The sequence below is a fragment of the Myotis nattereri genome (assembly GCF_964212035.1).
Source record: "Myotis nattereri genome assembly, chromosome: 20".
NCBI lineage: Eukaryota > Metazoa > Chordata > Mammalia > Chiroptera > Vespertilionidae > Myotis > Myotis nattereri.
Window position 1 is genome coordinate 14,387,847 of NC_138096.1, and position 27,656 is coordinate 14,415,502.

The 27,656-nt window shown below is 40.6% G+C and overlaps 1 protein-coding gene across 5 annotated transcripts in view; it reads right to left on the bottom strand.

Moving 5' to 3' along the window:
• The window catches only part of SMYD3 (SET and MYND domain containing 3), a 522,432-nt gene that overhangs the window by 391,709 nt on the left and 103,067 nt on the right, over positions 1-27,656 (bottom strand). For 2 of the 5 annotated variants that reach the window (XM_081114437.1, XM_081114438.1), the window contains exon 2: positions 9,855-9,918. The exons of the other annotated variants lie outside the window; for them this stretch is intronic. In XM_081114437.1, the coding sequence (XP_080970563.1) occupies positions 9,855-9,918 (64 nt within the window). The remainder of the gene's footprint in view (positions 1-9,854; positions 9,919-27,656) is intronic. 5 annotated transcript variants of the gene reach the window in all.

The window sequence follows — 27,656 nt, forward strand, 5'->3', positions numbered from 1 at the left end:
GCTCCGCATGCACTCCGCACCTTAGTATTTTACTTCAGCACTGCGCCTCCTCTGAGTCTCGGTATGCTTTTCTCTTTCCTCCTAGTTGAAGAACTTCCACTCAGCCAGCCTTCCTGTGGTTCTGGATGATGTCCGTTCCGTCTTTTAGTTGTATTTTTGAAGTGGTTGTTCGAGGCAGCAAACTCCGGCGTTAACCTATGCCGCCATCTTGGCTTCTCTATTCTTACTCTGCCCATGTTTCTCTTTTATTAGATAGGATTAAACTGGCAGTCAGACATCTCTCTCACAATCCAGGATCACTGGCTCCTAACCACTCGCCTGCCTGCCTGCCTGATCACCCCTAACCACTCTGCCTGCCTGCCTGATTGCCCCTAATCACTCGCCTGCCTGCCTCATCGCCCCTAACTACTCTGCCTGTCTGCCTGATCGCCCCTAACCACTCACCTGCCTGCCTCATCGCCCCTAACCACTCTGCCTGCCTGCCTCATCGCCCCTAACTGATCACCTGCCTGCCTGATTGCCCCTAACCACTCTGCATGCCTGCCTGATCGCCCCTAACCACTCTGCCTGACAGCCTGATTGCCCCTAACTGCTCACCTGCCTGCCTGATCACCCCTAACAACCTCTGCCTCAGCCCTCTGCCCACCGCGGCGGCCGCCTCTGGCTCGCCCCCATGGCTTCATCTGGAAGGTCATCCGGAAGGACATCCAGAAGGTCATTTGGCTGTCGGGTCTAATTAGCATATTACACTTTTATTATTATAGATTATTGTATTATTTTCTATACTAACAACTGTAAACATACTTTTGTCCCACCCTGTATTTTCATATATTATTACCGTATTTATACTGATTCAGAACATAAACTAACTAAACCAGTGCTTCCCAACAGGGATAATCCTGGGGTTCTTTGGGAAATGTATGGGGTACTTTTTATAATGGTGCTTGAGCACTTAGTGGCCAGGAACCAGAGATGTGGGACATCCTGTGCAGGGCAGTTCCAGACAATGAAGAGCTGTTCGAAATCCAACATGACTTTTAAATGTTCAATCAGACATTTATGCCTAGACATGACCTCCTTTCATATATATCAACAAAAAGCGTGTTTTTAACATAGTCTTAATAGCACTGAATTTTCTAGGTAAATCAAGGGAAGACTGTTTTAACAACTTTAGCTAAAGTTATTCAATATTTCATAAAAGCATACCACAAAGGCACCACCATTCATAGTGTTTGCATTATTAATAAAACACATTTTCTGATCTGCATTTTGTACTTCCCTTTTCACAGCAATCATGTGCATGTACATGACTTCTTAGTTGTCTTCTCGTCTAGTCATGCCTGAGCATTTACATACTAAAATACACATTGTTAAATTATAAGTTATTTTCATTCTCTCTCTCCTTTATGTTCCACTTAAGGAATTATACCGACGCTGAATTCTGAAAATAGGTAACTATTAGATTATATTACCTATGAAATTTGATTTCAAGAGTGTAGAGAGTATAATAAAAATTATTACAGAAAGGTGGAATTGGGTCTGAGAGAGCAGAAAATCCCAGACCTAGAACAATGCTACACAGTTACACACACCACACACATACAGAAAAAATATTTTTTAAATACCAGGCCTAACCAGATATTCTAACCGATGAGATGGGAGCAGGTTCTGAGTCACTTTCAGTCACTGTGGGGCTTCTATCTGTAGCCAGGCTGGAAAGCCACTGAGCTCGACTAAACTGAACAGAGGTCATTCTACATGTTAAACAGACGAAGCAACAAAACACTATTCTCCACTTGTCACTGAACTCTCACTATGGCATTAACATCTTACAATGCTGAGGTGAGGAAGATGTTTCTAAGCAGGACATAAAACCCAGAAACCATAAAAGAAAAGATGTACATATTAAACTACATGAAAAATAAATCACTTTTGTACATCAGAAGGAGAAAACCGAATACTATACACAAGACTGAAAGATATAGTACAAACAAGAAAAACAAATTCTAAAACATATATGTAGACAATGCTAAAGGTATCTAAAATGCAAGGTCTTACAAAATAACCAAGAAAAGGATGAATATTTCAATTTTAAAAAGAGAAAGAAAGGTAAAGGACATGAATAAGAAAAGCATGCCTAAGAAAGAAAAAAACGAACAAAAAATAGAAACCACACCAATGACCAAAGAAATGCTAGCAGAAATTGGATAACATAGGTGACCCACTAATTTAGCAAAGTTGAATGAAACTGACAACATTTAGAAATGTCTAGGCCAGGGGTGGGCAAACTTTTTGTCTCGAGGGCCACAATCAGTTCTTAAACTGGACCGGAGGGCCGGAACAAAATCATGGATGGAGTGTTTGTGTGAACTAATATAAATTCAAAGTAAACATCATTACATAAAAGGGTACGGTCTTTTTTTTTTTTTTTTAGTTTTATTCATTTCAAATGGGCCGGATCCAGCCCGCGGGCCATAGTTTGCCCACGGCTGGTCTAGGCTATGTATAGGGAAGTGGGGACCATAACCTTATTGGTAGAATTGTAAGTTTCTCCTACTTTATGATGGGTTTTTGGTAATGAATATCAAAATTTTTAGTGTGCATACTGTTGGCACAGAAATAACATTTATAATGCAATCAATCCAAACATTTTTTCCCTTTTTATTAAATTTATTGGGGTGACACTGGTTAACCAAATTATACAGGTTTCAGGTGCACAATTCTTCAACACATCATCTGTACACCATATGGTATGTTCACCACCTCAAGTCATGATTTTAAGAATACTCACGGTAAATTTGTTTAACATACTGAAAAACTGGTAATAATTTTTCCAACTTTTCCTAAAAAAAAAATAAAAAAGGCTGTTTCTGCCTTTCTCCTGATATTTTCCCATTCTGTTTGAATTTGTACAAATATCATGTATCATATTTATAAGTAAAAGCAAATTATCCTATGTCTAGTAACTGTGATTTGAGGAGAAGCATTTTTATATGAAAGAAAAGGCAAAATTACTGTTTAATAAACACAACTTTTTAATGACTATTTTGGAAAACCCATAATTCAAAGAATGGTTTACATGTTTTAATATTTAAAAAACACTTCAGTGAATTCTTTTGGTGATACCAATGAAATCTTTTGTAATGTAAAGACTCAGTAAGCGGTTTTAACAATTTAGCTTTGTTTATGTTTGGTTTCCTTAAATAAGTGTACTACCAATTACATGCATTTTGCATGCAGCAGGTGTTCAATAGATCTCATAATTTATTCCAGAACTAGTACCATTTAGGAGGTGTAATTTTCTGAATACTTACCATCAATTATTTGAAATTAAGGCCATCCAAAAAGTAAAAGGACAGTAAACCTTTTAACAATTATCGTTAAACAATGTGTCTTGACCTTGATTGCTTGATTACAAAAGAAGAGGATGATGTGATGTTACACTAGAAACAGAAAATTTACTTCTTCCTTCTTACTCAAAACAACCTTTGCACATTCACCTAACATTCCCTCCCTCCTTGGATACAGCTCAATAACACACTTAAACACTGATAAACACTAGGTTTTGGTTGGAATAAAAATTCAATTTTGAGCAGTTTATTATTGTAGTGGATGAAAAACGAGAAAGATCAGCACATATTGAATCTGTTTGGGTAAGAACAACATCTAATTCATGACCTGAGCACAGCAGACATTTATTCAGTAGGAGGAGTGGACTCGATAACCCGTAAGGCAGTCTCCCAATAATTAAAATCTACAGTTTTGTAATATCCGTCCCAACAAATACCTGAATGCATCAGAATACGTTAGAAACCTACCCATGTTAGCTTTACATGGAAGTGAAAATTCGTAATGGTATTTTCCACAGATGCTGGGTCACTAAGGATGGAGAAACTGGCTTAAAATACATTACAAATAATTTTAATCCAGCTTATTCAACAATTCCACCTGTGATTAATAATTACCAATTATTAATAATTAATAACTGAACACCTATGTAAAAACATGTCATGATTTTTTTTTCGCCACATCTGCAAGAATCACTCTATTCACAAGCAACAAGCTACAGAGGTTTCCTACGGGCAAAACTTAGGAGGACCCAACAGTTTTCATTCACTTACAGACCACTTAATAGCAAGTAAATGATACCTCCTTCTTTATGCCTCAAATGTAATCCAACACTGAATTACAAGTTGACAGATAAAGACCTGAAAAGCTGGAATCTGGGAAACGGAAATGGGAAAGCTAAGCAGGCTGTCTAACAAGCCTCGCTGACTGACAGGCATTGATTAAAATCTTACATGAAATCTCCTTCGAGCATGCTGGAGACCTGGTGACAGACAGGAGACGCATCGCCTTAAAAGCCACGGAAAGCTGTATCACATGTCGAGCGAGAGCACCTTCCCACTAGCCTTACTCAAAGCAGACAGGTCGGGCCAAATATAAAGGGGGGAGGCGGCAGGATGGTCACAGGGCACGAAGTTGACGGAAGAGAAGAAACAAGAATCAATTCTTACTTCTTGGGAAAATGGTTAACTGAGAAGGCAAATAGTAAGAAAGAGCTTCAGTGCCCCAAACTAAGTCGGCCATCATCCACTGCAGGGCACAGGTGCAATCCATTCTGCCAGTTGTTTTCATAAAGTTTTCCTGAAACGGCCACACTCAGTTTCACTCACTCATTTCTGACTGTGACAACAGAATTGAGTACTTATGACAAAAAATCTTATGGCCCACAAAGACTAAAATATTTATTTATTTTTAAATATATTTTATTGATTTTTACAGAGAGGAAGGGAGAGAGATAGAGAGTTAGAAACATCGATGAGAGAGAAACATCGATCAGCCGCCTCCTGTACATCTCCCACTGGGGATGTGTCCGCAACCCAGGTACATGCCCTTGACCAGAATCGAACCTGGGACCCTTCAGTCCGCAGGCCGACGCTCTATCCACTGAGCCAAACCAGTTTTGGCGACTAAAATATTTATTATCCAGCCCTTCGACAGGAAGTTTGCCAACCAGGCTGATCTGGTGAGAGACCACATCAAGATGGAATGAGCTCACTGATACATTTTATCTGAAAGGGCAAAATAAATCCCTCACATCTGCGGACTTCTAATCTTCTTTGAAAGAAACTTCCATGCCAGATTAGTGTCCATGCCGGGTTCCAGCTGAACATGGCAGGTGAGGCGCGTGCCTTTCATCTCCCCAACACAAGTAACGACCAAGTGTTTAACTCCCAAAGGGAACTAGAAGGGCCATCAATGGCTGAGAGGGTTAACCTAGTTTCTGTAAGTCAGAACGTGGGGGCAGGAGGACAGACTACAGACACAGGACGAAGAGGCCACCTCAGAGGGCAGCTGCCTTCAAAGTCTGGTGCTCAGGAGGAAGGAGGGCTGCAGATGGAGTCTCAAAGAATTATCAATATACAGGTGCCGACTGCAGTCACAGGAGTAATGGGGTCACTTGCCAGACAAATGGAGAATGAGAGCAGAAAATCTCAGATCCCCAGACATCTTTTAAAAATATCTTTTTATTGACTTCAGAAAGGAAGGGAGAGGGAGAGATAGAAACATCAATGATGAGAGAGAATCACTGATTGGCTGCCTCCTGCACATCCCCCACTGGGGATCAAGCTCACAACCCGGGCATGTGCCCTGACCTGGAATAGAACCATGACCTCCTGGTTCATAGGTCAATGCTCAACCACTGAGCCACGCCAGCCAGGCAATCCCCAAACATTTTTAGAAGTAAAAAATTTAAATAAGATCAAGTAATTTTAACCTTAATACAGTATTACATATAAAGCCAACTTCTCCACAGAACTCTCTGCATGTCCTAACAGTCTAAAGCCTGGCATAGAGCTGTTTATGAAGTAAACAAAGGGCTTGTCTTTCTTCATTATCTCCACTTTGGTATGATATTCTAGAAATCAAGTCATTAAATCACTCTATTCAGTGCTTACTAGTATGGGATTCATCAAAAATGAATCAAATCATTCTACAACTAAGCATAAAATACAAACCCAAAAAAATGATTCACATTCTTAAAGAGGCCTATAATTATCAACATAAAAGAGCCTCCCTTTGCTAATATAGTACTTTTTAAAGGCATATAAATTGCAATTTGATGCAATACCCAGATGCTTATTTTGCTCAGCAATTAATTCAATTAAAAATGTGCATATTATGAATCATATTAAATCCAGCCAAGATGAAATGATTTGAAAATTTATTTGAAATTGATTTACTTACTATCAATATTTCAAATTTGAAGAATGCTGTTTTATAGGAAAACTTCACCTGCTCCTCCCCTTTGGTCTCATAATCATCTGTGATGCTCTGATCATGCTAATACAGAAATAAGACTGGCTCCCATACCTAACCCCTCTATACACATGACGCCTCATACAAAGGCATACACAGAGGAGTGCAAAGGCACTGATGAGAAAATACTTTTGCCAATATCAGAAACAGTGCTGTACACAGTGGTAAACATATCCCTGTATGTGTACACTATATCTGAAGCACAGACGAACAGATATCCGCCACTCCCAACCCGCACACAGAGATCACCTCTGGAAGCAGAAGTAGAAATGGTGGAAAGAAGGTGGGGGAAGACTTCTCCTTTTTACTGGGCATTTTTTTTTAAATATATTTTATTGATTTTTTACAGAGAGGAAGGGAGAGAGATAGAGAGTCAGAAACATTGATGAGAGAGACACATCGATCAGCTGCCTCCTGCACATCTCCTACTGGGGATTTGCCCACAACCCAGGTACATGCCCTTGACCGGAATCGAACCTGGGACCTTTCAGTCCACAGGCCGACGCTCTATCCACTGAGCCAAACCGGTTTCGGCTACTGGGCATTATTTTATGTTGTGTTGATTTTTATAATGAAATTTATTCTTATATTGCTTATGTTCAAAAACAAAAGGTGAAAACCGATTCCATCCTTGTGGGCACAAGAGACATTACACCCCGTAATACCTCAGTAGCCTCTCATAAACAACTCATTGATGGCATCGCCCCACACATCACATGCTCAGCTAGTGAACCAAAGTTATGTCCCCCTGGGGGAAACATATTATAGGTTTTATGCTACAAACTCACATCCTCTCTATCAATTTCCACTCCCAGGGCTTGTGCCTCCTGTTCATTACTGTTCATAGTTCAGTCTGTCAGTTTAATTTTGGGCTGCTTTGTAGGTATCCACAATAATTACAATATTTAATGCTGTTCCCTAAGGTTGAGCTAAACAGAGCAGTTTAAATGCATATGTTCTGGACAATCTTTGACTCCCGTCCCACCTCTACACACTCCTCCACCCCCACACACATATAAGCGTATGCACTCACTGGTGTTATATAAGGTATCTTTCATCATACTAGGTCATTTCCCATTACCTCCTGCAGTATATCTGATGGCGACATTATTATTGATGCTACAGTAAACAGCTAATATATGTGGTAAAAATACATGGACTATCATGAATCAAAATGACATATCCACCCACCACACTCCCTCTACTCATTCTAATCGGATAACGGGGGTTTTCTTCAAAAGGAGAAGGTTACTTGGGGAAAAACATTCATGAAAATAGAGGAAAATCAAAGTAAAAACGTTTAAGCGATTAAGAACAGAAAGGAAGTGCATCTAAAACAGTGGTTCTCAACCTGTGGGTCGCGACCCCTTTGGGGGTCGAATGACCCTTTCACAGGGGTCGCCTAAGACCACTGGAAAACACATATATAATTACATATTATTTTGTGATTAATCACTATGCTTTAATTATGTTCAATTTGTAACAATGAAATTGGGGTCACCACAACATGAGGAACTGTATTAAAGGGTCATGGCATTAGGAAGGTTGAGAACCACGGATCTAAAAGATTTGTGTCAAGTAAAATGTGAATTCATCAATTCTATATGTCATATTCTTAACCTGAAGTCCCCTGACACATGCAGCTCTGTTTCATATGAATAAAAGAGCTAAAACATCACCATAAAACAGTCTTTCTAGAATTTATTTTGTAGAAAAAGCATGGGTTTGTTTTCATGTTTTCCTTTTGTTATTACTATTGCTGATTATCTTACCTAAATCTGGTATCTAACTTTGACAAAATTTTTGGTTTACAAACTGAGGTAAAAATAATTTAATTTTTTTCAGCTTCCCTATTTTTATTAGGAAGGTGTTATTTCTAACCTTTTATTTCTATGTATTTAGCTTTGTGTTCCTTGGGAATAGAGTGCATCCTTATTACAAAATAAAATAAGACAAAAATCCAGAAGATAAAGGAAAATACAAAAGAAAAAGGGAAATAATACCTAATTAGAATGTTAGAGCAAGAATAAAACTTAGGAATAGAAGAGAAATTAAAAGTCTAAATTCTAACTGCCTCAGTTCATTTCCCAAACTCCAGAGCTTACTAGCTCTAGGACATTTGGTAAGCTGCTTGCTATCCTATATCTGGTAAGTTTCCTTATTAATAATATGAGCATAATAATGGTGACCAACCCTCTCAATATTCCTGTAAAAGTAAACAGAATGAAACTTGCCGGGTACATACAGATGCCTAAGGAATACGAGCTCTTACTAGTAGTACAGATTGGAAAGGTGAGGCCCAGAAGTTTAAGTGTTTTCTCCAGGATAATTTAACTGGCTACTGGCAGAACTGTCATTAAAACGTGGGTCCACTGAGTTTTCTGTACGTTTTTGGTTTCTTTTCCATTAAGACCACGCTGGAGAAATTACTTTCACGAGAGAAAGTGAAATCGCAGAAAGTCCCTCAGATAAGCATGGCCTAGATTTTAAAGAAGGAAAAGAAGAAGCTTGAGGGGGAGGTACATGTGCACACAGAGAACACACACACACACACACACACACACACACACACACACACCCCACACAGCAAAATAAGAAGCAAAAAGGATGGGTGGAGGGTGGGAGCAAGTGACACAGACGGAAAACTTCCAATTAGACTTTTTATTATGACACAATTCATTAGAGCTTAATTACATTTATTACATAATTAATGAGAAGATTAGAAGTAAAGGTCATGTTGAATGTTAATTACACATCCTTTAAAGAATTTCAAATATGTTAACAGCAGTACTTTCATGTCAGTTATTATAAATTAATTCAAACTCTTGGAAGGCAATTTGCCATTATCTTTAAAAATTCAAAATGCATATATCCTTTCACTAATCAATACAACTGAGAAGAAGTTATCCTACAGATTAATTTGTGGAAGTGTGCAAAACTGTGCACAAAAGGATGCCCAGTACATTAGTGGCATTAGGGAACATGGGAAATGTTTAAGCATTCATTAATGGGAAAATTATGATTGTGGTGTATTCATAATGGAAAAAGTGGGATGATACCAAGAGTTCCTCCAGATACACTATTAAATGAAAAACAAAATCAAGGTAGACAGGAATTTGCCAAATAATCTTCATCTGTGTTTTTTTTTAAATAAAGGTGAAAACCGATTCCATCCTTGTGGGATGTTTACACAGAACATGCTACAAAGACACTTTATATATATATGTGTATATATATATATATGTACACATATATATATACATATATATATATGTATATATATATACATACATACATACACACACACATATATATATCTCCATCCTATGTAACTTTTTACCATATACATATATATATATGTATATATATATATATATCCTATATAACTTTTTACCATATGAATATGGTATTTTTAAACTAAAAGAAAATAAGGCAAAGATTGCGAAGAAACAGAAATAGGCCAACAGGCATAACGGAGGACAAACTGAGGTTCGAGAACGTGAAGGTTCACTTACGGCTGAGATCCTTACCTGACACTTAGCACCACAGTATTTGGCAACTCGGCATTGAGAGCATCGCATCAACTTTTCCTTCCTGTGAAAATAAATAAATTCCACATGAGGAAATGAGAACCGTATCTGGTTGAAGAAAGGAAACATAAAGCAACATATGGATGCCAGCGTGGTCTGCTCACTCCATCTGGTTGGTCCCTTAGGATTTAGATTTTTGCATTGATGAACATCTTTCACCTTCAATGTGAGACACGTACATACGAATGTTCTTTTTTTATTGTGATAGAGTATGTGTAACATAAAATTTACCACTTTAACCATTTTTAAATACATACTTCAGTGTGTTTAAAAGATAATTCAAGGGCCATAATGGAGTCATTTAAGCTAGCCCCATCAAATGGAGACTTAATTACAGTTTCAGCTCCCCCAGAAATGGAATCTTTAACCAGTCAGTCAGGGACCTCCACAGCAGCACAAGTTGGTCATCTTCCTGATAAACCCCTGCCATTGCTTAGATCAGGGGTGGGGAACATCTGGCCTGAGGGCCTTATAAGACCCAAGAAATCATTTGGTCCTGCCAAGGCTCTAGGGCAGTGGTGGCGAACCTTTTGAGCTCGGCGTGTCAGCATTTTGAAAAACCCTAACTTAACTCTGGTGCCGTGTCACATATAGAAATTTTTTGATATTTGCAACCATAGTAAAACAAAGACTTATATTTTTGGTATTTATTTTATATATTTAAATGCCATTTAACAAAGAAAAATCAACCCAAAAAAATGAGTTCGCGTGTCACCTCTGACACGCGAGTCATAGGTTCGCCATCACTGCTCTAGGGTGAGTTAATTAACTGTTTGATCAAATATCACAGGCTAATTTTTAAGTTGATAATTTGGTGTGGCCCGCAAATGATGTTATAAATATCCAAATGGCCCTTGGCAGAAAAAAGGTGCCTCACCCCCAGATTAGACCAACCATGAGCCTTTGAGCAATGACCGCTTTTCTCTTTGGGGCAATAGCATCTTGGTAAGGTTTCCGTGCAGAGAAAACACTTGGGCAGCAATGAGAGAGGAACGGAAGTAGTAGAAATAGAGCACCAGATAGTCCCTGAAAACACTGTTACTTTTTAAAATTTTAAAAGATCAACTTATTAATTCCAAATGAAAGACAAACCCACTTTTCTTAAAAAAAAAAAATCAGAAATGTACATGTCAAAAAAAAATCAGAATTAATCAGTAGGCCTACAGAAAAAGGACCATATATTTTAGGTAGCTCCAACGGCTGAACCAGGAGATAGTAAATGGAATCAGGGAGGCGTAGATTGTGTCTGAAGGTAAAGAAGACGTTTCTGGTGGCAGCAACAACCCAAAAGTCAGTGAAGAGCCCTGAGAAGGGTGCGGGCCCCAGTCACTTTTCACATTCCAGGAGGATCCACCAGGCACGTCTGCTAGGCATGCAGTGCCTGCAGCAGAGGAGCATGAGGTGAGCTTCCAGCCAATACCAAAGTCATGTGGTTCTGTTTCTCCTGTGCAACCGACAAATGCCCCCTGAACCTGAAGATGACAGAGGCTGTGCACATCACAAGGCACATGGTGGTCCCACAGAAGTAGAGAAGTGATGAATACACAATCTTCACAGCTTGCAGAAACATCCTGTTTGCAAAGTGAGTGCAATAAGAGTCTGCAATTACTGAATGAAAAACAATCCGAAAAAGTAGGCTAGGAATGTTATTAGTAAGAGAAAAGTGAAAAAAAAATAACTTCTTTTTTCTCCCACCACCTAAGAGATAAATAGTAATATTCCACCTTCAAATTGGGTAAGAGATTAAAATTTTTTATACCAGAATAAAATGGGATGTTTAGCTCTCCCCCTTAAAAAAAAAAAAAAAAAAGGCTCCTTTGTCAGTTGGTCATACAGACTCTGCTCTGCTGACTCAGGCTGCTCAGTGCCCGGGACAGCGGCTCACGAACAAAACAAGCCCTCTCTTCCAGGCCTGGGACACAATCAGCTTCTCCAACAGCCGACCAACTGGCATGTGAAAGGAAACAGGAACAGAGCAAAACTACGCTCTCCTCCAGGATACAAACTCAGGCTGTACGCGGCGCTAGAGGGAACCAGGGCCTCTACAAACGCGAAGAGGAAAAGACATTCATTGGCTGCCTCAATCCCAGCAACGGGGTGCTATTTACGGGAGACTCTCTCTGTCCTTGTAATCAGGGGGGAGTATCCCACTGCTGGACACTCTGCCCTAAGACAGTATGGCCAGTGGCCAGGCGGAGGGAAAGAAGCTTTCTGGAGAGAGTATAGAAAATGACTCTCCCATTTCCCCCAGATCTGGCACCGGCAGAACCCATGTTAAACGTCCCATAAACAAATGCACCTACAACACACCCATATACAGTATATTTATTACACAGGCCTCTTTTCTAGCAAAGAGTCTTGATCCCCTGGATCTCCCAGTGTCCACTCACTCACCGTCGGCCAATTAGGGCCAAAGGCTCAGCCTGCACAGGGAAGCCTGGTGACCCCCGTGCCCCTGAAGCGCACTCTTGGGAATGGAGCCCGGCCCTGCCCGACCAGAAGCAGCCCCGGAGACCCATGTGTCTTTGCAGCCTCCTCTTTCAGCGGAAGACCCCGCCCTCCAATCTTCTGCACACTTTCCTCCTTTCTCATGGCCTGAAATTTAGTTTGTGGCTGATCCTTGTGCCCTTTGGAAAGAAATCTGAGCTTAAAAATAAAAAGACCAGAGTACATTAGGCAGAGTCTACACCACTTACAGTTGCTAAAGGGAAGTGTTGACTTATGTGGTGTCTGATGTAGAACCCCATTTCTTCATACACATTTTAAGGAAGATTCTCAATAGAATTTCTATAAACATATTTTTCACACAATTAATACATAAGATGCTCTATGGTATACGAGGAATACTGAATGTCATGATGGGCAAAGTCTTAAGAATAAAGAGCTCCATTTTTTAATGGGAAAAGCCAAAATAACTGAATGAAATATGAATGAAATGTAAATACAATTTTTAAAACAAAGAGACCACAAAAATACTTCCTTAAAGAAATTTTATGTTTGTAAATACCTTTGACATTTCACAATCCTGATTCATTAGACATGTAACCAAGTACTTGGCTGTTCCCCATAAAAATTTCTGAAGCAAATGAAATTTTGTGCTATGAGAAAGAGATTATCCTCCAAAAATCATGTTATTCTATCCAACAGTAGTGCAATTACTTTTACTCCAACCAAATAAAATGTTCTGGAAAATGCTAAACATAATGTACTGCCTTTGGCATAAATATTCATGGTAATACAGTAAGGGGATCTTCCATTTTTGTTTGGAGATGATAATTATGTTGGTGTGGGCCCAAAGGCTTCTTTTTTAAATTAAAGAGATTCACATCCACCATCCACCCAACTATCGAATTGTTTTTAATACAAAGCACCAGATGTTGGCAAAATAAAACAGATTCACAACACAGGAAAGTAGAATTGGTGTGGATTCATTTTTCTATGTTCCCCATAGCTTTATTTCACATTTCTAACGTTTAAAGTACAAAACAAGAAAATGCAATGGTTAATATTTCAGGGAAAATGAACCTATAATTGACAGGCACCATGCCTTCCTTCCTGGGATAAACACCAGCAATTTAAACCCACATTAGCACTTAGCACCGCCAAGTATTGGAGCCAAGTTACTCAAGCAAGACAGACCATCTTACTTAGTCACTTCCCTTCCTACTGTCCTCAGTCCCCTGAATTAAAGCTGTTGTCCTGTGGAGACCGTGCTACCTGATGAACACAAACTCCAGGTGCTAATTTGACAAATGTTCAGTGATGGGCCACCTTGGGGACATCACCCTGTAAGGTCCTGGTAGTTGGCCTGGAGGAAGGCACCATGGTCACTGCTTCTAAGAGCTCATGATGAAGAGGACAGACCATCACACATCACATGCAGAATGAGCTACAATACGAAACCGAAGGTTTAGAGAAATGGCATAGACTGTGGGGCCTGAGTTCAGAAGAAGGAAAAGTCACTTTCTGATCAAGAGTGAATGGGAGAGGATGGTAGGGCCGTTCTGGGGACAAAGGAAGTCCCCACACCTAAGCGGAAAAAATGGTTTAGCAGTTTAGAGTTCAAAGTCTGCAGCCCAACTTCTATAGTCCAAATGTGTCCCCCAAAATTCACATATTGAATCCTAACCCCCAAAGGTAACAGTATTAGGAGAGGCCTTTGGTGGAGGGTGCTTAGGTCATGAGGGTGGAACCTTCAGGAATGATTAGTGTTCTTATAAAAGAGACCCACAGAGCTCCCTTATTCCTTCCAGATGAGGACACGACAAAAAGACACCTGCTATGAAGCAGGAAGAAGGCCATCACCAGAATGTGACCATGCTGGCACCTTGATCATGGACTTCTCAGCTTCCAAAACTGTGACAAATAAACTCCTGTTGTTTAATAAGTTACTCAGTCTATGATATTTTGTTACAGCAGCCCCAATGGACTGAAACATCAAGGCTACTACTGCCTACCAGCAGTATGCTATCTAATAATAGAGAAACATGGTAATTAGCATACGACCGCTACCCTTCCCATTGGCTAATCAGTGCGATATGCAAATTAACTGCCAACCAAGATGGCAGCCGGCAGCCAGGCAGCTGATACGAACAGGGAGGCTTGCCTGCTTCAGTGGCAGAGGAAGCCAAGCTTCCCCACCTGCGTTGCCGGCCTCTCAGCTGCACTCTAAGCAACATTGTAACAAATATAGAAGCTAAACAAAACCCGAGAAACCTGCTTTAGTCCCGGGCTTCAGCCAGCAGGATCACAACATTGTTTCAAATACAGAAGGTAAACAAAGGCCAGAAACCTGCTTTCAGCAGCAGAGGCCTAAGAGCTGGAGCCAAGCCTGAGAGCTAAAGCTGGCCCAGAAAAAAAAAGAAAAAGAAAAAGAGGAGCAGTTGGGAGCTTCAGTCACCCGCCAGCCTGAAAACAGCCCTCAGCCCCTCACCCAGACTGGCCAGGCACCCCATTGGGGATCCCCACCCTAAAGGGTGTGTGACCAGCTGCAAAGAGCCATCATCCCCTCACCCAGGCTGGCCAGGCACCCCAGTGGGGACCCCCACCCTGATCCAGGACACCCTTCAGGGCAAACCAGCCGGGCCCCACACATGCACCAGGCCTCTATCCTATATAGTAAAAGGGGTAACATGCCTCCCAGCACCAGGATCAGTGGAGCCGCGAGGCCTCCTGGCACTGGGATCAGCGTGACAGGGGGCAGCGCCCAAACCCCCTGATCGCCCTGAGGCTCTGTGTGTGACGGGGGCGGGGCCACAACCTCCCTATCTGCCCTGCTCTGTTCATGACAGGGGAAGGCGCCCCAACCCCCTGATCAGCCCTGCTCTGTGCCTGATAGGGGGGAGCTCCCCAACCCCCTGATTGCCCTGTGGCTCTGTGTGTGACAGGCTGCGGTGCCCCAACCCCCTGATCGGCCCTGCTCTGTGTGTGACAGGGTGCGGCGCCCCAACGCCCCCCCACCCCCACGGGCCCTGCTCTGTGTGTGACGGGGTAGAGCCATAACCTCCCCATCAGCCCTGCCCTGAGTGGGATAGGGTGCGGCGCCCCAACCCCCTGATCCGCCCTGCTCTGTGTGTGACAGGGGGCGGTGCCCCAAATCCCCTATCGGCCCTACTCTGTGAGTGACGGGGGGAACTCCCCAACCCCCTGATCGGCCCTGCTCTGTGCGTGACTGGGTATGGAGCCCCAACCCCCCGATGGGCCCTGCTCTGTTAGTGACAGGGGGTGGCGCCACAACCTGCCCATCGACCCTGCCTTGAGTGTGACAGGGGGCGGTGCCCCAACCCCCCAAACGGCCCTACCCTGAGCGTGACTGAGGGTGGCATCGCAACCTTCCGATCTGCCCTGCTCTGTGCATGACAGGGGCGGCGCCCCAACTCCCCAAAAAGCCCTGCTCTGAGCCCGACCAGGGGCTGCACCTAGGGATTGGGCCTGCCCTCTGCCACCCGGGAGCAGGCCTAAGCCAGCAGGTTGTTATCTCCCGAGGGGTCCCAGACTACGAGAGGGCACAGGCCGGGCTGAGGGACCCCGCCTTCCCCCAGAGTGCACAAATTTTTTGCACCGGGCCTCTAGTCCTATGTAATAAAAGGCTAATATGAAAATCGAACAGTGGAAAGATAGGTTGCTATGATGTGCACTGACCACCAGGGGGTAGACGCTCAATGCAGGAGCTGCCCCCTGGTGGCCAGTGCACTCCCACAGGGTAATTGCCACTCAGCCAAAAGCCAGACTCATGGCTGGCGAGTGCAGCAGCAGTGGCGGGAGTCTCTCCCACCTCCATGGCAGTGCTAAGGACATCCCCCACAGGGCGCAGCCTGGGCTGAGTGTCGCCCCCCCCCCCCCAAGTGCACAAATGTCATGCACCAGGCCTCTAGTAACCTTATAACAGCTCTTAGCCTCAATTTTCTCCTTTGTAAAATGGGAATAAAGTGACTACTCATAAAACTGTTGGGTGACAGGAGCCTCTCCTGACTCGATGGCAGCACTAAGGATGTCCAACTGCCAGCTTAGGCCGTTAGTCGGACATCCCCCAAGGACTCCCAGACTGCGAGAGGGCGCAGGCCGGGCTGAGGGATCCGCCCCCACCCAGTGCACAAATTTCATGCACTGGGCCTCTAATATGAGATAATCTATGTAGCATTCCTGCTAACAGTGCCAAACAAAGACTTGAAACTGAATCTGCTGAGTACATTTTCCAAGTGCTCAAGATAATTCTATTTTTGTCAAATCTCAAAAGAGTTTCTTATGTACCTATTCCATGGCTGCTAAAAAAGCAAAACCCACATGGACCACAAGCCTGGTCCCCTCCACGCGGCCATTTTTTAAGACCCACATGTACTACTTGGGTCTAATTTCAAATTTTGACTAGCATCATAAGTGTTTTTCCTGCTCAATCTACATTCTCTGAAATTTCTATTAGTGCTATTTTTAATTTGATTAGAATGATTAACTTTAAAATGGACTGATTCAAGAATCTAAAAACGTTCATGAAAATTTCAAACGTGGAAATTAAAATCAAAGACTGTTACATCTTCAATAATATTAAAAGGCAATTTATAACTTCTAACATTTTGTTTGCTTTTATGCGAGATAATATCTATTGCAAATTAAAGAGAAAATTAACATTTTAACAAGAGCACATATGAAACTTTCTCCATTATGTAATGTTTCTGTACAAAATTGGACATTGTGTGCTGTAGGCCGCTCTAATAATTGAAAGCGAGGGACCTACAGGAGCTTTTCAGGCAGAGCACCTGAGTGGACTGAAGAAAGCTGTGACCAAAATGAACTGCTAAAGAGGGATTTGTTCTAGCAACAACATCTGTGTTTCTCAGTAGGAAACCTCTTCAGCCTCATCTAGCAATTAAATTCTGATAAGTCTAAGAGACATACACAACTTCCCTAAGTCTTCTTGAAATCCAAAATTTTAAAAAATATATATGAGAAAGAAGAAAAAAACTGATTTATTCACAAAGACTGGAATCAGATACCCTTTAAACATGTAAGTATTGCTAATATACAAATCACACAGCATATATAAAAAAATAAAAGTACCAAGGGTCATATTTCAAAGAAGGCACAAGAATATTTTATCAACATTTTCATCAATGTATAATAACCTAAGCCCTCAAAATAGCAGAGAATGCTCACCTTGATTTCAGTTCCAGAAAATACTATGTCACTATTCATGAATTATCTATCATGCTTTTTCTAGCTATAAAATGAAACTTAACAGCACCATGTTTCTATTTTAGTTTTGACAGTGAGAAAACCAAAGCCAAATTCACTTATTATAATGATTTGTTCATTTCAGCAGCCTGGAAGAACCTTTTCCTGCCTGCTTTAAAAATTTGCTGTTTTATAATTAAGCATATTACTTTGTTTATTAATCTTTAGCTATAAATTTCCTCAAGTCCTTTTGAAAGTAAGCAACAATAAAATCTCAAATAATTCATTCTCTCTTTTGGAGAACAAAATGACACTGCTTAATGATTAAATGTGCTGATTTAGTCCCAAAATAAAGAAAGCTTAGAAGACATAGAATTAAATGTTAAAGCTGCCAATGCACCATAATTAATTATAAATTCCTAACAATTTTTATAAAGAGTATGATCACTGGCTGACAGCCATGAAATGAGAGTTAACAGGGATGAGGGCAAGGTCTGCACGCCTGTGTGGTCCTACAGGAAACAGGTGATATGGCCAATACAAGGCTCGCTCACGCCCCATCAACCTCACACATTCTACTAATCAAACACCCACCTGAGTTTGAGAATATATTGTGGTAAAATGTAAACATCCCCCCAAAAAAACATTTTATGAGTGCCAGTCATTTGTAACATAGCATGAATGACTTTAATGAGATAATCATGTTGCTTTTCCCCAAATACTTAGTTGAGATTTTAGGAACAAAAATTTCTCTGCGAATAGATCTAGAAAGGGAGCAATTATTACCAGGGTGTTGAATGCACCAAAATGGAGGTTAGAAATGTACTTGGTAAAATTAAGTTTTTTCAATGGATGAAAAAAAGACTGAAAAGAAAAATGTTGAAATTTTTCTTTGAGTGATATGAATTTTTCATTTTTTTCTTTTCTCCAATAACATTACTTTAATTCTACAGTCAAGCAAACATAAGCTTGAACAAAAAGGCAATATAAATTATTTAAGCCTTAAATTGATTTTGGTCCAAGGCAGAGCACAAGAGAGACACCTACAGACAAACAGAAAGATCAGCGTTAATTATAATTTATCCCAATGTTTGGAATAGTAAACACAAATACATGTCTTGTTTAAAGAAAATTTAAGTGGAGAGCCATTTGCCAATATACCCACATATGTAAAACCTCTTTGGGGTCCTTCAGTAATTTTTAAGTTCGAACTGAAACCAAATAATTTTGAAAATCACTAAAGATTCAGCAATGTAGTGGGATACAAAATTAACACCCAGAAATCTATGGCATTTTTATCCACCAATAATGAACTCACAGAAAGGGGGGGGGGGGAATCCCATTTACCACTGCAACAAAATAATTAAGATACCTAGGAATAAATTTAACCAAGGAGGTAAAGTACCTGTACTCAGAAAATTACAGGATGCTGAAAAAGAGATAGAGGAAGATATAAACAAATGGAAGAATATACCGTGTTCATGGATTGGTAGAATCAACATCATTAAAATGACTGTACTACCCAAAGCAATTTATAGATTCAATGCAATCCCCATTAAAATACCAACAGCATATTTCAAAGACCTAAAACAAACTCTCCAAAAATTCATCTGGAATTTAAAAAGACCCCGAACAGCTGCTGCAATCCTGAGACAAAAGAACAAGGTTGGAGGGATCACAATACCAGATATCAAGCTATACCACAAAGCCACTGTTCTCAAAACTGCCTGGTACTGGCACAAGAACAGACATATAGACCAATGGAATAGAACAGAGAACCCAGAAATCGACCCAAACCATTATGCTCAATTAATATTTGACAAAGGAGGCAAGAGCGCACAATGGAGTCAAGACAGTCTCTTCACTAAATGGTGTTGGGAAAATTGGACAGATACATGGAAAAAAATGAAACTAGACCACCAACTTACACCATACACAAAAATAAACTCAAAATGGATCAAGGACCTAAACGTAAGACAGGAAACCTAAAAATCTTAGAAGAAGCTATAGACAGCAAAATACAGTGGGGCCTTGACTTACGAGTTTAATTCGTTCGGAGACCGAGCTCGTTAACTCAAATTACTCTGTCAACTCAATGCAAAAAATCGGCTGAGAGACAGCTGGTATCTCAAAAAACTAGTTAGTTGGGACACTCATAAGTCAAGGCCCCACTGTAGAAGACATTTGCTGCAGCAATAACTTTACCCATACAGCTCCTAGGGCAATGGAAACTAAGGAGAAAATAAACAAATGGGACTAAATCAATATAAAAAGCTTCTGCACAGCAAAAGAAACCATCAGCAAAACAACAAGAAAGCCCACTGCATGGGAGAACATATTTGCCAATGTTATCACCAATAAGGGTTTAATCTCCAAAATTTATAGGGAACTCATACAACTTAACAAAAGGAAGATAAACAATCCAATCAAAAAATGGGCAAAGGACCTAAATAGACACCTTTCAAAAGAGGACATTCAGAAAGCCAACAGACATATGTAAACATGCTCAAAGTCACTCATCATCCGAGAGATACATATCAAAACACCAATGAGGTACCATCTCACACCTGTCAGATTGGCTATCATCAACAAATCAACAAACGACAAGTGCTGGAGAGGATGTGGAGAAAAAGGAACACTCGTGCACTGCTGGTGGGAATGCAGACTGGTGCAGCCACTATGGAAGACAGTATGGAGTTTCCTCAAAAAACTAAAAATGGAACTCCCATTTGACCCTGTGATCCCACTTCTAGGAATATATCCCAAGAAAACAGAAACAACAATCAGAAAGGATATATGCACCCATATGTTCATAGCAGCACAATTCACCATAGCTAGAATCTGGAAACAGCCTAAGTGCCCATCAGTAGATGAATGGATTAGAAAACTGTGGTACATCTACACGATGGAATACTATGCTGCTGTAAAAAAGAAGGAACTCTTACCATTTGCAACGGCATGGATGGAACTGGAGAGCATTATGCTAAGTGAAATAAGCCAGTCAATGAAGGAAAAATACCACATGATCTCACTCATTCATGGATAATAGAGACCATTATAAACTTTTGAACAATAATAGATACAGAGGCAGAGCAGCCTCAAACAGATTGTCAAACTGTAGTGGGAAGGCCGGGGAGGGGTGGGGGGCAGGAGGTAGGGGTGTAAGAGATCAACCAAAGGACTTGTATGCATGTATATAAGCATAACCAATGGACATAAGACACTGGGGGGTAGGGGAGGCCAGGGGATTGTCAAGGGCGGGGGAAAAAAGGGACACATATGTAATACCCTTTGTAAGACTGTAAGCAATAAAATAAAATTTAAAAAAAAAAGTCACATTATGGCCCTAACCGATTTGGCTCAGTGGATAGAGCGTCGGTCTGCGGACTGAAGGGTCCCAGGTTTGATTCTGGTCTAGGGCATGTACCTTGGTTGTGGGCACGTCCCCAGTAGGGGACGTGCAGGAGGCAGCTGATCAATGTTTCTCTCTCATCGATGTTTCTAACTCTCTATCCCTCTCCCTTCCTCTCTGTAAAAAATCAATAAAATATATATTTTTTAAAAAAAATGGGCAAAGGACCTAAATAGACACTTTTTAAAAGAGGACATACAGAAGGCCAAGAGATATATGAAAACATGCTCAAAGTCACTAATCATCCAAGAGATGCAAATCAAAATGACAATGAGGTACCATCTCACACCTGTCAGAATGGCTATCATCAACAAATCAACAAACGACAAGTGCTGGCGAGGATGCGGAGAAAAAGGAACCCTCCTTCACTGCTGGTGGGAATGCAGACTCGTGCAGCTACTCTGGAGAACAGTATGGAGTTTCCTCAAAAAATTAAAAATGGAACTCCCATTTGACCCAGTAATACCACTTCTAGGAATATATCCCAAGAAATCAGAAACACCAATCAGAAAAGATCTATGTACCCATATGTTCATAGCAGCCCAATTTACAATAGCTAAGATTTGGAGATAGCCTAAGTGCCCATAAGCAGATGAGTGGATTAAAAAATGGTGGTATATCTACACAATGGAATACTATGTTGCTATAAAAAAGAAGGAACTTTTACCATTTGCAACAGCATGGATGGACCTGGAGAGCATTATGCTAAGCAAAATAAGCCAGTCAGAGAAAGATACACATCACAAGACCTCAACTCATTTGTGGAATATAATGAACAACATAAACTGATGAATAAAAATAGAGCCAGAGTTACAGATGCAGAGAACATACCATCCAACCTAAGAGGGAAGGCAGGGGAGGGAGGAGGTAAGAGATCAACCAAAGGACCTGTAAGCATGTATATGGGCAGAACCAATGGGCACAGACAGTAGGGGGGTGAGGGCATGTGCTGGGGAGTGGGAGCGGCTGGAAAGAGTTCAATGGGGGGGAAAGGAGACTTATGCAATATTTTAAACAATAAAAAAAAAATTTAAAAAGTTTCTGAATTCAATAATTTTGAGGTTCTATTTATGTTGGCTATATCTATCAATATTTACTATAATAGAGATTAAAACCAATAAATTTTAAATATTAATTCATTTAAAATCATAATCCATTACAAGTTGACATAATATATTTTTACAGAAAATAATTATATTTTCCGAAACAAAAATGTTAGTGAGCAGAGTGGCACTGTTTTACATGATCACAAATCTCTGTAATATTTCTGGCTTAATAGAAGGCAGCTGGATTCTCACTTATGTTTTCTATTTCAATCTGTTGAATACTTGATGTCAAGTAGCTCCTGGGAAAGTCCACTGTATCTAGTGAGGGAATGAGGTTTTAAAAGGCAAATAATGTCTTCCTGTGATTACTGTGGAAGTTTCCACTTACAAAGCCCCTGCCAGAACCTTGGAGACCCCACTCTGACTTCTGCTGCTTCAGAGTAAAAACTCCTGTAAGTGACAGTGCCGAGCTGCAGGAATGTGCACCTTGACCATTTTACATAATGGCAAATGGCTCCCCAAAGAGGCTAAAAACGTGGGAATTACACTCCCACAGCAGGGTAACGAGAATTCCCTCAAATCCGTATGTTGTTAACCCTTGATATTGTCGGTCACTTTACTTTTCTGCCACGCTGGTATGTGTGAAAGGCTCTCTCACTGAACTTTTATTGGGCATTCTCCTAATGAGTACTCAGAGTTTGAGCATCTTTTCAAGTTCATTCACCATGGTTTCTCCTGTATGAATTACCTATTCATATCATTTGCCCATTTTATACTGAGGTGTCTTTTTTTAAGAGATTAAGCTTATTGAACTTAACTTCTTGTTGGCAACATGCTTTGTAATAATTTCTCACAGACTGTCTATATCTATTCCTTAACTATGCACTATAAGAGAATATAATACAGTATTAAACCACCAACATTGCAGCCATATAGCCTGGAATTGAATTCTAGTTTACTATTTAGTAGCTGTGTGATACAAAGGAACGTATAATCTCTCAAAGCTACTGAACTGAAGTGAAAATAGTAATAGCACTAACATTACTTGGCTGTAATGAGAATTAAATAAAACACGTAAAACTCTTAACATTGTGCTTAATTCATAGGAAGTGCTCAGTAAATATTAGTTCTTATTATCATCACTTTATAATTCATTTCAGAGATTTTTTTAATGGTAACCTCTCAAAAGAAGTTTCTAGATATCATTTAAAATACCACAGTACCCAGTAAAAATATTCTAGAAATTCAGAATTTCCTAAATTTTTCTGTTATTTTCAAGTCCTTCATATATATAACTATAAAAAATATTAGATCAAAAGTACAGTAATAGTACAAATTATTTACTGAAATATTCGTGGATGTAATTAAATGGTAATTACTTCTCAGATTAAAAGCAACAAACATGAATACAATAACAATGAAACTAGTGCTTTTGGAAAAACTGTTGCTTAGTCAACATGAGCTTTAAATGTTCTTAGCAAGGTAACACTCCCAGCTAAATAAATAAAAAACTTAGATATATCTCTACCTTATCGATGAAGAAAAAAAGAGTCAGAGAGAGTGCAGTGGTATTGAATACTTTTATTTTTCTACATAGATCACAGGAAAGGCTGAGAACATCTTATCCTCAACTCCCACCTCCCCTCCACTCCTCAGGCCAGTAGTGAAAAGTCCTTCAACACAGGAGAGAAAGATAATTAACTCTTTCAAGGTAGGCTAACCCATTTTACTAAAAAGCAATCTCCCTGTTTATAGCTCACTACAGTAATAATCTTTAGAAAATGGAAATTTGCAATTGATCAACCTTGGCTAAACTAAAAGAATCCCAACGGCAATGAATTATAATACCTATTTTCCAGCAGAGAAAACGAGAAATCAGTTTCTAAAATGACATTACTCAGATGTTTTTAAAATGATGTGATATTTTAAATGGTAAATTGTAATTATCTGTTTTCTAATACAAAGATCTTTTGAATGCCACATCCTTCCTATTGCTGCTCTTTATTTTACTGGGCCCATAAAATCACTAACGACATTTTTGTCCCATGAACTGTGATAGGTTCTGGAGAAATAGGATCACTAAGACAGGTTTTGCTTTCAAGGACTGTTGATGCTATACCCGAAACAGAGCAGCAGCGATAGCAGTAATGCGCAGCAAGCACCTACTCTGTGTTGTCAGGACAGTGCTAGATACGTGTGGGAGAGTAGCGGATGGAGACTGGGACCCTCCAACTGAGAAATCACAGTAACAGTTACTGGTCGTCGCAGGTTCTAGGGGAATACTGGGTGCTTGGGTGAATGAGTCAGACAGCGCAGTCCAATGATAACATTTATAAGAAGACCCCTGTACAGCGAAATAACTGCCAAACCACAGCCAACCCTCATTCAGCACTGAGTACACCTTTCACAAATGTATCACTAGCCATAGAGGGAAGTGACCATAAGGACAAGTGGCAAAACTTTAGGCAGAGTATTATCACCTTAATACATAAACCAACACTATCACAACACATTTTTTCCTCCTAAATGACAAAGCTTTAAAGTGGAAAGGGTACGTGAGAGAGCACCATCCAATTCGACCCAAGAAGAGATCCCAGATGCATATCACACCAGTGGCTGGTCTACACCCATCATGGGTAAGCATCTCACCTTGCTTCCTGCCCCTCTGCCCTGGAATCCCTGCTTGGTTAACTGACAAGTAACTCCTGTCAGCAAAACCCTGGTCCTCCTCTGAGGCCACAGCAAATCCCAACACCTCTGTTTCTACTACTCTGTCCTGCACCTCACAAGCATGTGACCTCCTATTCTGATAACTACAATGCACAACGAGACAGGTGAGAGTTATGGCAGAAAAAAAATCTAGGTTAACAGAAGATAAAAACATTAAACAAAACTGAATTATCTGGAAAGTGGATGTGATGAGTGTCTGAAAGCAAACATCTTGAGGTGTCTGCAGGCATTTAACAGGAGAGCCTGATAAAGAAGGTGGAGTCAAAATGAGATGAGGGGGAATGGACAATGTATGGCTTGCTTTCACTATACAAGTATTTCATATAAAGTCTTTTCTTCTGGGTAAAATGGAAAATAAAATATACTATTTTGAAAACATTATAATATGGAAATACTCAAGGAAAACATGCTCATTTGCCAGCACTGTATCTTCTTTGCAGAGATGCCTGTTAAAATCTTTAGCCTATTTTTAATCAGGTTGGTTTCTTATTGATTTTTAAAAGTTCTTTGTTTATTTTGGATAACAGTCCTTTATCATGTGTGTCTTTTGCAAATATTTTCTCCTAGTATCTGGTTTGTCTTCTCATCCTCTTGACACTGTTTTCTGCAGAGCACAAGTTTTCCATTTTAATGAAGTCCAGCTTATCAGGTATATATTTCATTAATCGTGCCTACAGTGTTGTGGGTTTACTCCTAGGTTGTCTTCTAGGAAAGCATGTAATTTTTCCACGTGGATCCTGTTTTTTGCCTTTATTTTTATTTATTTCAGAGGAACAGAAAGCAAGAAAATGCTAATCAGTTATATTCCTCCTCCCCAGCACAACATCCTAATAAATGTTACCCATTGCTGTTCAGGGAGAGGGTTACTCTGGCAGGCAAGCGATTTTTTTTTATTGCTCTTATCAGTATTTTCCTCAAATATCAGTAACTCACATAACATAGGTGTGTAAATGATAAAACCAACAATCTCTACACATCTGAAACTGAGTTACGTACTGATTTCCTTAAAGAAGGGAATACAAACAATTAGTTCTGACCAATGTATACTGAGGGAGACCTCCCGCACCTCCTCCCCACAGCGAGAGGGAGTTCAGCCCCACCGTACACAAACCGACTGCAGAGACGGGACCTGAGGTCAGAGCCACACCGGCGGCCTGGCAGCACCTGGAGACCTGCGTGGCGGAGGCCGGCCCTAAGCATCCCCGCCCGCCTCTGAGATCCGCTCGGAACGGGACTGGTCACAGGCTTTTGAAGCAGAGGTCGGAATTCATCAAAACCAGAAACCACCCCTGTCAGCCGGGACCCTATTGCTGTCAAGAGGCCGGACAAGAAACAGCAGCAGTCCAGTCACAAATTAGCGCTGCTTTATTAGTAAGAGGGACAGTTTTTCACCTGTTAGGTAGAACCGTCTGGAACAACCAGTCTTAACACCAAGAAAGGCATTCAAACTCCCTCCACTTTAAAACAAAACAGGCCCTAGCTGGTTTGGCTCAGTGGATAGAGCGTCAGTCTGCGGACTATAGGGTCCCGGGTTCGATTCCAGCCAAGGGCACATGCCACGGTTGTGGGCTTGATCCTTAGGAGGGGGCGTGCAGGAGGCAGCCGATCAATGATTCTCTCTCATCATTGATGTTTCCATCTCTCTCTCCCTCTCCCTTCCTCTCAGAAATCAATAAAAATATTTTTAAAAGTATAATCCTTTAAAACAAAACAGAAGACTACCTTTCTACCACTATCCCCCAAGCAAATGATCTATAACCGAGTAGCTTGGATCTTAAAACATAAATGTTTGGAATGAGGCCGATTTAACTACATTAACATACAAATCCACGCATATAGGCAAACTACAAGTACAGAAATATGTCATTTTGCTTCATCCCAACGTTTACGTTGGCCAAACAGCAACCTCCATACCAACATCACTCATGCAGTCCTATGGGGAAATATTGTTTCTATTTCCCTTCAGCCTGAGACAAACTGACTCTTTTCAAAGCATTATCTGAATTGCCCTAAGGGATTCTCTAAAAGTAGACAGGACCCAATCACAGGATGTCCGTGTGCCTTTGAAAAGTTCCCCCATTTTCACAATGGACTCTGTGCATCATTACTTCATGGGGACCACCCGTGTGAGAAAGAGAAGGGGACCCCAATCACTGGCTCTGCCCTCCGCCACCAACTGTAGAATATGAGCAAGGGTGTCAAACGCCAAGAGCCTTCAGATGTCAAGACATGTATGTCAGAGACACAATAGGGTAGAAGTAGCTTTCCAAATGTGATTTTAACAACACAAAGTAAGTAAAATGTAGGAGGTAGTCTACCAGGAAAAAGGAAGACATTAGGAGCAAGTAAGAGCTTGGTGAAGAGTCTGCCTGTGATGATTACTGCAGCTCTTCATGTAGGGCCTTAGGATCACACCCAAAATATGAGATCCTGTGGGAAAATAATCTTTAAGATTGGGATCAAAATATAGCTAATTGATACAGATATAATGGCTTCTGCAAATCAGGCTTTATAAGGATTTTTACATCCATGTCCCAGGGCTATAACATGTGTCCATTTTTTTTGATCCTATACTCTTAAGGAATTTTAGATTTACCTTCTCAAGTAATTCATTATTTATTATTCAAAGGGATTCTTCCCACAGGCTCACTTCCTAATTACATCTCGAACCATAAAGCTCTCTGAGCTTCTGCTTCTCCTTATTTGGATCATCAGAGAACTTCTGAAACAGAACTGAATGAATGTCATCAAAAAATACGGGCACTCCACTTTCTGCATCTTGGACTAATTCAGGGTAAGTTTCATAAAACCAAAGAATAAGCTATTAAGGGGAAAATATCCTCAGATGAGGATTCATAGGGAGGGAGGGAGAAAAGGAGGGAGGGA